The sequence below is a fragment of the Apis mellifera genome, linkage group LG7 (genome assembly GCF_003254395.2).
Source record: "Apis mellifera strain DH4 linkage group LG7, Amel_HAv3.1, whole genome shotgun sequence".
In the NCBI taxonomy this organism is placed as follows: Eukaryota; Metazoa; Arthropoda; class Insecta; order Hymenoptera; family Apidae; genus Apis; species Apis mellifera.
Window position 1 is genome coordinate 13724498 of NC_037644.1, and position 14027 is coordinate 13738524.

General features: G+C 29.6%; 2 protein-coding genes across 2 annotated transcripts; one reads left to right on the forward strand and one right to left on the reverse strand.

Moving 5' to 3' along the window:
• Positions 1–2160: 2160 nt before the first annotated feature.
• Positions 2161–9911, reverse strand: LOC408905. The gene is made up of 8 exons (XM_392433.7): positions 9258–9911; positions 8249–8841; positions 7822–8151; positions 7674–7742; positions 7012–7567; positions 6663–6921; positions 6356–6541; positions 2161–6245 (listed from the first exon to the last, which is right to left on the reverse strand). Exons 1-8 carry the CDS (start codon positions 9412–9414, stop codon positions 4571–4573), a joined length of 3825 nt encoding a protein of 1274 aa, XP_392433.4. The 5' UTR covers positions 9415–9911; the 3' UTR covers positions 2161–4570.
• Positions 9912–10526: 615 nt separating this feature from the next.
• LOC408904 (non-specific lipid-transfer protein) lies at positions 10527–13021 on the forward strand. The gene is made up of 4 exons (XM_006569420.3): positions 10527–10630; positions 10719–11173; positions 11272–11647; positions 11759–13021. Exons 2-4 carry the CDS (start codon positions 10744–10746, stop codon positions 12570–12572), a joined length of 1620 nt encoding a protein of 539 aa, XP_006569483.1. The 5' UTR covers positions 10527–10630; positions 10719–10743; the 3' UTR covers positions 12573–13021.
• Positions 13022–14027: the final 1006 nt, after the last annotated feature.

The following is a 14027-nucleotide window of genomic DNA, read 5'->3' on the forward strand; positions in this document are numbered from 1 at the left end:
GTTATAGAATATTTAAAATAATAATAAGAATAGGAAATAATTTACATGAATCGTTGAATTCTCGATCGAAAATTCGATCGATCGTCCAGCTTGGAAATCGCAAAAGGAAATCGGAAAGTTTCGTGGCCAAAAACGCAATTGCGCGCAATTTCATTCATTCGCATTCACTTCAAGCAGAGATATACATTTGCACGCAATCAGATTTTATTCAATTCTCGTCCGATGACTCGGTTACAATAATTTGAAAAAGATTCAAAAAGAGGAAGAAGCGTAGTAGTGGTATACGGTAGTGCTAAAATAGCGAAGAATCGTTTAAAAATGGAGAGATCCTTTCTTCTGCCTTTGTTCTACGCGCGGAGAGAAAGGTAAAGATAACGCTAAAAACTGTACAATATGTATTTCATACATTCCGTAGCGGCTCGTGTTACAACTATTATATGTATGTGTATATATATATATATATATATGTATATATATATATATATATATATATATATATATATATATATACACACACACATATACATATATATATATTCGTATTTATCACGCTTTGTTATGTACAAATTAATATATAACGCCGTCACATTCTTTCAAATTCACCGGGACTATTTTATGCCCTTTAAAGCATTCGAAAAAAAAAAAAAAAAAAAAAAAAAGAAAAAAAAGGGAGATAACGTCGATCGTCGATTTAAATAATTTACTTATTTTTACAATGAAATGAAATTGTTACAGTAAATATTACACTTATTACAGTGAACGTATGCGCATACAAATTTGCAGAAAATAAATATTCATAAGTGATGAAATTTAAATTTTTTTACTGATAGATATGCATGACGTATAAAAATATGTATAATGTATAGAATAATTGGATAATATGGATGTTTATACAAAAAATTATTATTTATTTCATATATCTTTTTTAGCACAACTGAAGGAATAAAAATTTGTTTCAGAGTATATATATATATATTTTTTGTGTTAAAATATTATAAATATATTGTTAATAATTAATTAAAATATTTGATATTTGGATATCTTTTGCATATATTTTTAATACATATATATTCTGTACATTTTTGCACATTTTTTAAATTTCTAAATAAATGCATAAACATCCACAGATAATAATGGTAATATGTTAATGTAAATGTATTCGTAAATAATGAAATTAAAAAGTTATGTACATGAATGAAAATGGATTATCCAATAAATGAATACATTTACAAGCGATAATAAAGATTTTACATAAATACATACATTGATCAGTAAGCAAATGTATGTATTTATTATGTTATAATCAATAAAATATTTTTCAATTATAATCTGAAAAATAATTTAAAAATTTCGATATTTCGATATTATGGAATGAAATAAAAAAAATATTTGAACGAAAAAAAAAAAAAAAAAGAAAAAAAAGAAAAGAATTTATCTCTCGAGTGATTACCGTCAAACCGCGTATAACGAAACAAAGAACCAAAAAAAAAAAAAAATTGATTTTTCGTGACTGAAAGGAAGAATAACGTAGATCTATAGAGATTTTAAATAATAAAAACACTATGAATCAATAAAAGAACTACGACAGACTTTTTCAATTTATACAAATAACGATCTACACTTTTATTCTCTCTCTCTCTATATATATATATATATAAAAAAAGCAAAAAAAAAAAAAAAAAAAAAAAAAAGAAAGAAAGAAAAAAAGAATCGTGTCTCAGAAAAAAAATAAAATTTTTACGGATCAAAGTTGATCGATAAGTTCATAAATATTTCGAATCTAATAAAATAAATTTTAATAAAACGAAGCAATTTCTCAATTAAATTACCGGATTAAATGATTAAAAATCAGTTAAAAAAAAAAAAAGAAAAAAAAGAAAGAAAGAAAGAAAGAAAAAAAAAACTCACTGATCGAATGAAGAAAAAGGAGAAAAAAATCTATAGATCTACAGAAATTTACAATGATCGCACCTTGCGAATTCGTAAATAAAACGATGAAAATCTCGACGCTTTAGTTTCTCTACCAAGAGAAGCCATTGTAAATAGAGAAAATAAAACGTTCTTCTTTTTCTTCTTTTTTTTTTTTTTTTTTCCTATTGATCACGTAATGCTTTAAAGGGTTAAATAAATGGGTACAAAAAAAATACAATGTACATTAAGCAGGATTACGTTTTGTCGACGTAGTGGCAAGGTCCTCGGTAGATTGTAATGTTTTATTAAACAATCATAATTAATTTTCCAAGGATTTATCTTGCTACACTTATTTTCTGTGCGTTTCGCTATCGATATCTACATATTTTTCTTTGCTCTTTTCTTTTTCTAATGATGCGTTTGCTCGTCAACCGAATTTATAATATATATATATATATAAAAAAAAAAAAAAAAAAAAGACATTGCTATTTGTTACAAAAAAATTCCTCCAACTTCTCCCCTATCGATATGAGATTCGTCACAAAATGATATCGACAATTCAAAATTTACACAAAATCAAAGTTCAAACGCTTAAACTTATATTTATAAACTTATAATTAGATAAAAGGAATTGCTGTCGATCGAGTCGCTATATCCATAATTACACGTGTATATTGTGTATAAATACACATACATATACATATACACAAGGCGTATAGCTTTACAATTTTCTGTAAAAAAATGTATTCCATATTCGATATTTTTATCGTTTTTCTATTCGTTTTTTCGAATCACAAGTTGAAACGTGTGAAATATTATTCGACGAAGTGTGGAGGAAAAAAGACACGGAACAAAACGGAAAAAAGAAAAAAAAAGGTTGATCAAGCAAACGAATCATTATTAACAAAATTCATTTGTTAAATTTCTTTCTTTCTTTTTTTTTTTTTTTTTTTTTCTTTCTTTCCCGTACAATACATTGTCTTTGTTCCTTCGCAATGGAAAAAACAAAAACAAAATACGAATCATCATCATCATCGTACATCGGGGACAGGATAATCATCATTATCGACCTGTTTCTTCTATTCGATTTTCGCGATTTCGCTTAATACAATAATAATCATCTTACAGAGTTTTTCCTCATTTTCTTTTTTTTTTTTTCTCTTTCTTAAATATTTTTGTCCCTTTTCTTTTCTCTATAAAAATGAAATAATAATAACCGCGTATATGAGAGACTTATTATTTACGTTATATACGCATACATTTTAGAAAAAAATGGGGGAAATGTACGAAGTGGACCAGAACATAAACATTGTATTTTTATTAATACACTTTCAAGATTCATTGACATATGCCTGTTTATATAAACGAGCCTCGACGTAATTAATAAGAAGCGTAGACAGGTGGATAAAGAAAACAGGCAATTAATGTTTATTTATACGGTTAGAGGCAAGTGAATAAAAAGAAGCGACCCGTGAAACGAATTCTAAAAAAAAAAAAAAAAAAAAAAAAAAAGAAGAAGAAAAGGAAAAGAAAAAAAAAAAAAAGAGTTCTCTTTCTCTTTTTTCCTTTCTTGTTTTTTTTTTTAAAACAAGCTGCACCTTTGATTCTGATCACCTGTGATTAATTAACAGGGATCAAGAATCAAATCAAAAAACTTCGAATTGCGAAATCATTTTCACAGGTCAACCCACCTGACGGAGATTATTTTTTTTCTTTTTTATGCTTGTACTTGTAATAACACATACAGAAGTTTCTTTTTTTTTTTTTTTTTTTTTCTTTTTTTTTTTTTTTTTTTTTTTTTTTTTTTTTTTTTTTTTTTAGTAAAACAGAAATTTCTTTTGTCTTACATAAAATCCTAAAAGATAATACCGATTATTACGGAAGCGACAATCTATCGACACCATTATAATCAATACATCATTATAATCTTTTTTTTTTTTTTTTATGATATATAAATCGATATTTATATCATCACTGATTGGAAATGTTCATGATAACGTTGTATTAAAGGCGTCAAAAGTACCGCTTCAATAATACATCTAAATTTTTAACAAATGTGTGTACATGTATGTGAAAATCGAATGAAGTTTTTCGAAGAGAAAATAGCGATAGAGAAACAGAGATAGAGACAGACAGACAGACAGAGAGAGAGTGAGAGTGAGAGATAGACAGATAGAGAGAGACAGAGAGAGAAAACGCATTAAATGTGTACGTGTACATTCTTCATATATCTATATATCTATATTTTTATTTATATATGTATATAGGCGAATTAATCGCGCAGAAGCGTGAATCTTCAACAAAGAAGATTACGTCGTCTGGGATTATACCGTCTTTGCCCCCATTTTCCCATCTACATTGTTAAGAGACGCACGCAAAGATAAATGTCCCAGTCCTATATGACGTTCCGACGATGAGTCTTCTTCTTCCTTCGTTTAATAATATTTTTAACAAGTATATATATGTACAGAATAGAAAAAACTTTGTTTGTTTTCTTCTCGTTATGTTGTCAAAAGCGGTGCAAATTTTTTTTCTTGGTAAAAATTGCAGCGAAAGTTTTTTTTTCTTTTCTTTTCTTTTCTTTTTTTTTCCCCCTCTCATTTTCATTTCTTCAACTTTTCCTTTCAAGCATAATAATGAACGAAAATTCATGCACTTTCTACCAATTATTACCACGTCCCCGACCTCTGAAACCATTTCCCCTAAATTGTCCACCGCGTTTCAATCCTCTGGGCATAAAATTACCAATTACAGGGCCACGAGGACCTCTGTCCATCCAAGGAGCTCTGGGACCACCCCTGAAGCCTCTACCCCTTGGCAGGCCCCCTCTCCACGGAGGGAATGGGACCGGGCCGCTAAGACGTGGCCGAAAGTTCGGTCCTTCAAAATCGTATATCCCCGGATGCGACTCGGCCGATACCTGCGGTATAGGCCCGTTCAAACCTGCATCAGTCTCGGTTGGAGTTTGAGGACCATTCGACAAGAGTCTCTTCTTGCTAGAGCTAACGTCGTTCTCATCAAAGTTACCATTTGTCGACGGTCTCTTCAATTCGTTACTCGGCATCGAGTTCCCAAGATCGTCTAATTGATCCGATATATGTTGTTGTTGTTGTTGTTGTTGTTGCTGCTGTTGCTGTTGCGACTGATCGAAGTTAACATCTTGCTCGGCATTTTCAATCGATCCGCTACTCTCGCAAGTTTTCTCCGATATCATAGCTTCCGTTTCAACGTGTTCCTCGTATTCAGAAATGGACACGTATTGATTATGCTGCGAGTCTTTGGAATCCGTTATAACGGGTACAACGGTCACTTGGTTCATTGTTGGTTGTTGCTCGTCCGACTCCGCAACCGGTGGCTCGGATTCATGTTCATGAACAAGATTCGAACCACTTGAATAAATGGACTGTTGCTGGTCGAGGTCCCGTGAATTTGGCGTACCATGCGACAATCTACGATCCTGACAATTTTCTTCTTGTTCCGTATCCACAGGATGCTCTACATTCGTTGCCATTTGCTCCTTCTCGTTAGGTAATCCTATAGGCATACCCTCCTCGTCGATTATGACAACAGTGTCGGGCGCTGGTACTAGCAGAGGTCTGCTATTGGGTAAAATTTCCGGCGAAGATCTTTGATGCTCTTGGGTTCTGGATTTACGATTGTTTTGAATGTTTCTGGGTTTATGATCATCCGAGTATCTATCCCGTCGATTTCTCGCAAATCCACGGCCACCACGACCTCCTCGGTCGTTCCGATGAAAACCAATATCTCGATGCTGATGATCGACCGGTTGGGAATACCTCCCACGCATTTGTGGCTCGCCAAGAAATTCTTGATTAGGTCGCAAAGCATGATTCTCGCGATATTCAAATTCCTGTTTCGGAAATTCTGGTTGCATTTGATGAAAGTCTTGTTGGCCGAAATCTGGCTGATTTTGAATAAAATTTGGCGGCGGTCTGTTCTGATGGAAATTTGTCTGAGCTGGATGGAATTCTGTCGCGGAATTATGTCGAAAATCTGTTTGATCTTGATGAAAAGATGGTTGACCTGGATGAAATTGCGGCGGTGGAGGTGGAGGCGGTGGAGGTCCTGAATGCATCATGTGCACATCTTGCATGATTTGTCCATGCGATCCTGGCATTTGGCCTGCGGGAAGCGGAATCATTCGCATATCCATATCCATGTGTTGCGAGGATGCTGATGGATTACCGACTCTCATGTCCCTATCTTGCGATCGCACGTCAACCAACACCCTTCCTTTCGGCTTACTGTCAGTTTCATCATCCGACATTTCCATGTCAACACTTTCCACGATATCGCCCGGTTGCATGTGTTGCCTGATTACGCATTATTAAAGTATTGAGATCGTTACGATGGAAAAAAAAAAAAATTGCTACAACATAATCCTACGAGATTCTAGTTAATTAAAAAAGTTTTATTGTCTTACCGGTAATCCTGATCGCTGGTAGACCACAAGTTGTTACTATTCGATATCACATTCATTGAAGTATCGTTAACATTATGATTTGCTGGACTTCCTGTTAAGCTAATTAAATTACGATGGTCAACATCCGCTGCTTTCATTAAACGATATGGTAATTGATTTTCCACTGTCATTGGAATTGGTATTACCCTAAGGAAGATACGTTTTTCTTTCTTTCTTTCTTTCTTTTTTTCTTTTTTTCTTTTTTTTTTTTTTTTTTTTTCTTAAAATCTATATAATTTAATTTAAATTTTTATTCAATTTTTTTTACCTATGATCTACATCTCCGGCAGTACTCAAAAGAGATTCTTGCGGTTGAGAATCATCATATTCAACTGGATCTGTAAATCCCGCTTTTTCATACATGGGTGGTGATTCTGGTGTTTCGGATAGAATTTCGTTCTTTCCTCTCACAATGTTAGTCCATGTAGATTCATTATTAGAGTCCCATCTATCCGTATCACCATCCATCCATGTTTTTGTTTTTTCATCACATTCACCAGGCCAAGTTGGATTCATGCTATTTTTTCCTACAAATATTATAAAATTTAATATACGTTATAAATTTATAACAGCGTGATGTCAAATTATTATTTATCACATCCGATATAAATTCATACCCTTTTCTTCCCATTTGGCTGGTTCCTTTATAGTTTCATTCGGAGGTGTCCATGTAGGAAATTTTGGTGGTAACTTATTATAACAATTTTCATCGTCAAGAAAAATAGGCGGAGGTAACGGTGGAGGTGGTAAAGGATTAACGGTATTGTTATTAGTAGGACCATCAAAAGGTACAGTAATGTTACTTTGACTGTTTTGACTGGAGTATGGTGAAGGAGTATGCGATTCGCCTGATAAATTCCGAACAGGTAATGGAGTACTATGAGTTATTGGACAAGTATTTACGCCTATAGGTGCATTCTGATTACCCATAATTCTTGACATCACAGGAGTTACAGAATGCTGCCCTAACACAGGTGAATGTCTATAATTCGAACGCTGTGGTGATTCTACTCGTGATTCTGGAATATCTAAACCAAGACCTGGAATACCACCAGGATCTTGTGTTCCATCAGAAGAAGGAAGAACAGTTTTTAAAAAACTAGAGATATTAAAATCCGCGCTATTACTTTCATTTTTGGAGGGTCTCATGTTGATTACCTCTATTGGTTTAGCCTAGTAAAATAATATTTTTATAATGTTTTAACATTTAATACATATTTTATTAATATATATATATTCTATGTATATTATGATAAATATTTATTTTATTAAAATATACCTCTATTGAGTCGTTATATTGCTGTGATATTCCAGTAGGTGTTGATGATCTTTCATTAAATATATTTCTCTTTAAAATGAAAAACAAATAATTTATGATAATATTCATTAAAATTATTATATAATTTTTCAATTACAATTAATCTTACCATATTACCAAAATCCACGTTTCCTCCCATAAAAGATGAAAAATTATTAGTAAAATCACCAGAATCATTGACTTGACCCATTTCTGGAGCTGGTACAGGCACTGGATCATAATCATGTGAATATGAACCATACATAGATGGTGGTGCTACATCTATCATTCCCAATTGATTTTGAGATTGAGTTTCTTCTCCTGGAAGTTCGATATCACTATCAGGACTTGGAGATGGAGCATTTATGTCTGGTGATGGAATTGGTGAAACTAATGTTGGTAAAAGTTCATCCAATTTTTTCTTCAAATTTTTTACGCGACTACCAAAATTTCTGTATGCCTATTAATGAAAGATATTAAAAATATTAAAAAATATTAGTAAAAATATTAGTAAGTATAATACTTATCATTTTTTCTTTTACTTTTTCTATACTTACATTAGTAACTATTTTCACTTCACCTCTTTGAGTTTCATAAAATTGATCAGCTTGTTCTAATAGTTCAAGTACTTGGGTTCTTTCTCTAATTTCTGCTTCTAATGCACGAACATAATTTTCAACATTTCTAACTGCTAGATCTACTTCCTTCTCTGCATCTTCAACCCTTCTTCTATCTTTTAGAGAAGCACATAATTCTTCTGCATTTTCTATGTCTATATTACTTTCACGTAAATCTCTTAATCGGGCATCAGTTGCTTGTTCTAATGTAGCACATGATCTCATAGTAGAGATAAGTAAGGCAGCTTGAAATTCTTCAGGTGGTACTGTTGGTTGAGGTTCTAATTTCTTTTTTGGTGCTGCCGAAATTAATCCTGACAAATCTGCGAGAAATTCTTCATCGTATACTTGTCTTTGATCCCAAATTTTGAAAATCCTTAATATACGATGTTTCACTTTTTCATCTCTAACCATAGTCGTTGCTCGTTGCAAAGTAGTGCCCCATGATTCCACAAATTCAAAATTTTTTCTCTTAGAGTATTGAATAACATCATTTGCCAGATAAAATAGTGTAAGCCGGTGCTCAACTTTTACTGTTATTTAAGAAAACATCATTGTCATCCAATAAGTTATAATTAATTAAAAACAAAAACCATTTAACAATTTTAAAAATATTTAAGTAAATATAATATTTAAGTAAATTATAAACATTTACATAAAAATATATATTCATAATAAAAATTGAAATAAAATTAGATCTAATTATTAATAAAATATTAAATTTATGTTTAATCATACACATATTTCATTTTAAAATTAAATATTTTATTAATAAAATTTTTCAATTTCTATTATTTATAAAATTATAAAAAATAATTCTACTTTTGATTACGCATAACATAAATGTAATCTATACTTTTAAATGTAAACAAAAAAAATGCAATAAAATTAGACTATATAATAAACTATATAATAATGCAATTTTATATTGAAATAAATACAAACTTACCCTTCTTTAAAACCTGTAACCAGGTAGCTACAATTTTCTTATGATGTTGTCTCCTTTCTAAACACCAAGCTGAAAGACCTTGTATTGACTCTTGTGAATCCTTCAATGTATGAAGTCTTCGCTCAAAGAGCTCCACATCAAAATCACTTGTCGCCATTATGGATTAAAACAATGTGCTGTTTATAAACTTGATCCAATGTCACGTTTTAACGTGAACCACCGAGAGGAACACGTGGAATGTTGATCGGATATCATAGGTATGCCTACTTAGTCAATCAACCTAACCAAGTAATATTGTCACTATATCAATCGCTCGGGTAATTAACCTCATAAATATTCATTCGAATCAAACCATTTTATTCTCTATATCATAATAACATTTTTCAGTTCCACGAATGTTGTTTCGCTTAGAAAACAATAGAAATTTCTGAAAATCACTTGAATCAGTATTCGTGTAATCTACACGCTTAAGACACCGCTTTTACGACGCTTATAACGTTCAAAAAAACTCTTTCAATCCCACAACAAAATCTGTCGTAACAATAATTTCATTCACTTGATATTATTGTACACGTAACATGTCAACTTTTGTTGGATATTTCAAAACTGTTGTATTTCTATATGACCGATCTTGAAAACAAGAATCCGCCATCTTTTCAGAACCAAAACACGAGCGCGCAATGGCCGGCGCGATTTTCTAGTATACATATATAGCTCGAGACAAAATTCAGGAAGAACATTTTTACAGGATACATCGTATTTCACTCTCAAACTTCTCGATTGATCTCTCTATTAAATGATACTTTTTTCAGGTAACAGTTTGTAATTTAGTTCTTCTATCATTGACAATAAATCAATCATTTGTAATTTTTTCGTATTTTAATAATATCATGTTGGTTTCCAATTTAAGAAGGTTATTAATTAAACAAAATCTAAACTCGAGGTATGGACAATGAATTGTGAAAATGAAGAATACTAAACATGTTTCAAAATGAATGAATGTTTTTTGACAATTAATACATAATGATCTGTTTTCGAACGATATGTATGTAAATAAATGTATCTTTATCTAACATTTCTATTTTTTCTTGAACATGGTTTGATTAAATGCAAATTACAATCAATATTGTCTGTGCTTTTCTAAATGATAATTTAATGAATTTAGTATAACGTAAGTACAAACTTTATTATCAATTAATTGTATAATTAAAATCAAAGAAATTGAATTTGATGACATAAAAAGCGACATCTAGAAAGTTAGTAACATAAACTCTCCAATCTATTTATGAGTTATACGTGGTTGAATATAGTTATAGTTGCAAAGTAGCTTCGTCATTTTACTGCTTATTTTGCATTTTTTTTATTATTTATAAGTAAGCACAAAGTCCATATAAAATCTAACTTATATTTACGTAGCTAGCAAATTATAATTTCATTTATTATCTTTTGTTGGAATTCCAGGGTTTATTTCAAAGAAGATTTTAAAATGTCACCAAGAATGAAAATTTATGTTATTGGTGTGGGCATGACAAAATTTGAAAAACCAGGTAAACGGGAAAATTTTGACTATCCAGACATGGCAAAAGAAGCCGTTACAAAAGCTTTACAGGATGCAAAAATTTCTTATGATACTGTAAAAGCTGCTTGTGTTGGATATGTTTATGGAGATTCTACTTGTGGTCAACGAGCATTATATGATGTTGGTCTTACTGGTTGCCCTATATATAATGTAAATAATAATTGTTCCACTGGTTCAACTGCTTTATTAATGGCTAAACAAATTATTGAAACTGGCTCTGCTGATTGTGTATTGGCTCTTGGTTTTGAAAAAATGGAAAAGGGTTCATTAGTATCTAAATTTTTGGATCGTACCAATCCTATGGATAAACATGTAGAACTTATGTCTAATATAGCTGGTGAGTTATTTTAAATTATTATTAAGCTATTTTCATTTAAAAATTTTTATTTTATTTTTCTTATTTTTTTATATTATATTACATATTTTTAATTAAAGGCATAAATGAAAGCCCAATCACTGCCCAATTGTTTGGAAATGCTGGATTAGAACATATGAAAAAATATGGTACTAAACCTGAGCATTTTGCAAAAATTGCTTATAAGAATCATTTACATTCTGTGAATAATCCATATTCACAGTTTCAAGAAAAATATAGTTTGGAGCAAATAATGAGTTCTCCAACAGTATTTGGACCACTTACCAAACTTCAATGTTGTCCAACATCTGATGGCTCAGCAGCTGTAATTTTGGCTAATGCAGACTTTGTTCATAAACATAAACTTGAATCTCAAGCAGTAGAAATTATAGCAATGGAAATGTGTACAGATTTAGCTTCAACATTCACAGAGAAGAGTTCTATTAAACTTATTGGGTAATAAACAATTTTACAATTTTATAGCACGTATTAAACATAGATTTATATCTATGAATAATTGCAATATTAAGAATAAAGATAAATAACTATTATTTTATCATTTTATAGGTATGATATGACAAGAAATGCTGCTGAAAAAGTATTTACTCAGACTTCTTACAAACCAAGTGATGTCGACGTCATAGAATTGCATGATTGCTTTTCAATTAATGAACTTATTACTTATGAAGCATTGGGACTTTGTCCTCCAGGTCAAGGTGGAAAGTTAGTTGATGCTGGAGACAATACATATGGAGGCAAATTTGTAATAAATCCTAGTGGTGGTTTGATTTCAAAAGGACATCCTTTGGGAGCAACAGGATTAGCACAATGTGCTGAACTTTCTTGGCAACTTAGAGGACAAGCTGGCAAACGACAAGTACCAAGAGCAAAACTTGCCCTACAACATAATATAGGATTAGGTGGAGCAGTTGTCGTTGCTTTATATCGTATGGGTTTTCCTCAACAATTCGAAAAAACTAAGAAAAATTCAAGTGCAACTCCCGATCCAAATCAATTCAAAGCAAATGCGTTATTTAAGTTATTAGAAATTGCAATGCAAGAAGATGAAGATAATTTGATTGAAAAAGTTCGCGGAGTATATGGATTTAAAGTAAACAACGGAACAACGGAAGGCTATTGGATTGTAGATGCGAAAACAGGGAAAGGAAAAATAGAATATTATGGAAAATCTAAACCTGATGTTGTGATTACAATTAATGATATGGATATTGTAGATTTTATTTCTGGAAAATTAAATCCACAAAAAGCATTTTTTCAAGGAAAGATTAAGATTCAAGGAAACATGGGAATGGCAATGAAATTAATTGAGTTACAAAAACGTGCTGCTAAAAAAATTGAACTTCTCCGTTCTAAATTATAAAAAATAAAAAATGGAAATGTATAAATACTTCAAGTTCGAGAAAAGTTAACTTCCGATATCAAAATATAATTTGAAAACTCAGAAATTACACATTCATAATCAAAATATTGTTATAATTTAGATTGAAATTTACTTAAAAGCTGCATATTCATTCTGCAATATAAAATGTAAATCATTATTTATATATACAAAAAATTGAATTCTTTAAAAGATAATATCTTTTAAAGAATTCAATTCTTTTTTTCTATACAATAGACAAAAAGAGAAAAGAATATTTTAGAAATTTCATATAAGATATATTGATAGCTAGTATTTCGTATTAAAATTCTATTTTTATAAATGTTATTTCATTTTAAAAAAGATATATTAAATAAAAAAAGATGAGAATGGGATTGAATGGGATGAGATTTACAAAGAAATAAACATTCCTTTTTTAAGGAAAATAATTTGATAAATAAGCCGTAAAGAATAAAAGTTATAATCAATCATTTAATTAACGAGTATTTGTTAATTTTATAAAATTTAAATGAATTATAAATCAATTTAAGTTGAAGCTGAAAATAATTTTCGATTATAATTGGATTGAATCTATATTAAATTGACTATTTGTTTTATATTTATTTTTTTACAAACAAATGTTAATTGTTAATTATATCTCTATATTATATATATATAATATATATATGTGTGTATATATATATATATATATATATATATATATATATACATATATATATATTATATTATTACGTTATATTATTATATCATATACTTATATTTGAATTAGGTGTCAGTTTCAATAAATATAATATACATTTATATTATATTTTTATAGAGATACTCTATAAAAAACTCAATTATAAGTTCAAAAGTATTTTTATTATTCACAAAACTTTCTTACAAGAATTATTATATAATTTCAATTTTGAAATTTATCTTTTTATAGAGTATTTCTCACAAACTATCATGAAAAATATATTGTTAAATACATGAATAGATAAAAACATGGAAACTTACACTTAACATAGTATAATATAAAAATATATAAAAATTTTTATACAAAGGTTTAGGGTTTTATATTTGTTAATAAATTGTTTTTTAATATAAATAAATAAAATTAAAAAATTAGATTTTATTTTTTAAATTATTGATTTTCATTTTTTTTTAATTTTATAAAAATATTCATCACAAATAAAATCCGTAAATAATGATTAATGAACAAAAATTTTTGTTTGAATTTGTTACTTTTTATTGAAATCAATTTTCTTTTAAATAATTACGTAAAGCACATTAAATTCATAAAGTCGATTCGTATTTCTATTTAAATTTTTAACAGATATTTTTAACAGGTGTTTTTTTTTTTTCAAAAAGAAAAACTTATTCTAAAGCTATATAATAAGAATATATATTCCGTAACAAATTTTATTCGATTCATTTCCTCAAATTTCAAATTAA

Excerpts from the sequence above, each read along its gene's own strand:
- LOC408905 (XM_392433.7), bottom strand. The coding sequence starts at position 9,414 with ATGGCGACAAGTGATTTTGATGTGGAGCTCTTTGAGCGAAGACTTCAT. Across the intron at positions 8,842-9,257 it reads GTTACAGGTTTTAAAGAAGG|TAAAAGTTGAGCACCGGCTT; the intron begins GTAAGTTTGTAT and ends CTTAAATAACAG. Across the intron at positions 6,542-6,662 it reads GCCGGAGATGTAGATCATAG|GGTAATACCAATTCCAATGA; the intron begins GTAAAAAAAATT and ends TATCTTCCTTAG.
- LOC408904 (XM_006569420.3), top strand. The coding sequence starts at position 10,744 with ATGTCACCAAGAATGAAAATTTATGTTATTGGTGTGGGCATGACAAAA. Across the intron at positions 11,174-11,271 it reads ACTTATGTCTAATATAGCTG|GCATAAATGAAAGCCCAATC; the intron begins GTGAGTTATTTT and ends TTTTAATTAAAG. Across the intron at positions 11,648-11,758 it reads AGTTCTATTAAACTTATTGG|GTATGATATGACAAGAAATG; the intron begins GTAATAAACAAT and ends ATCATTTTATAG.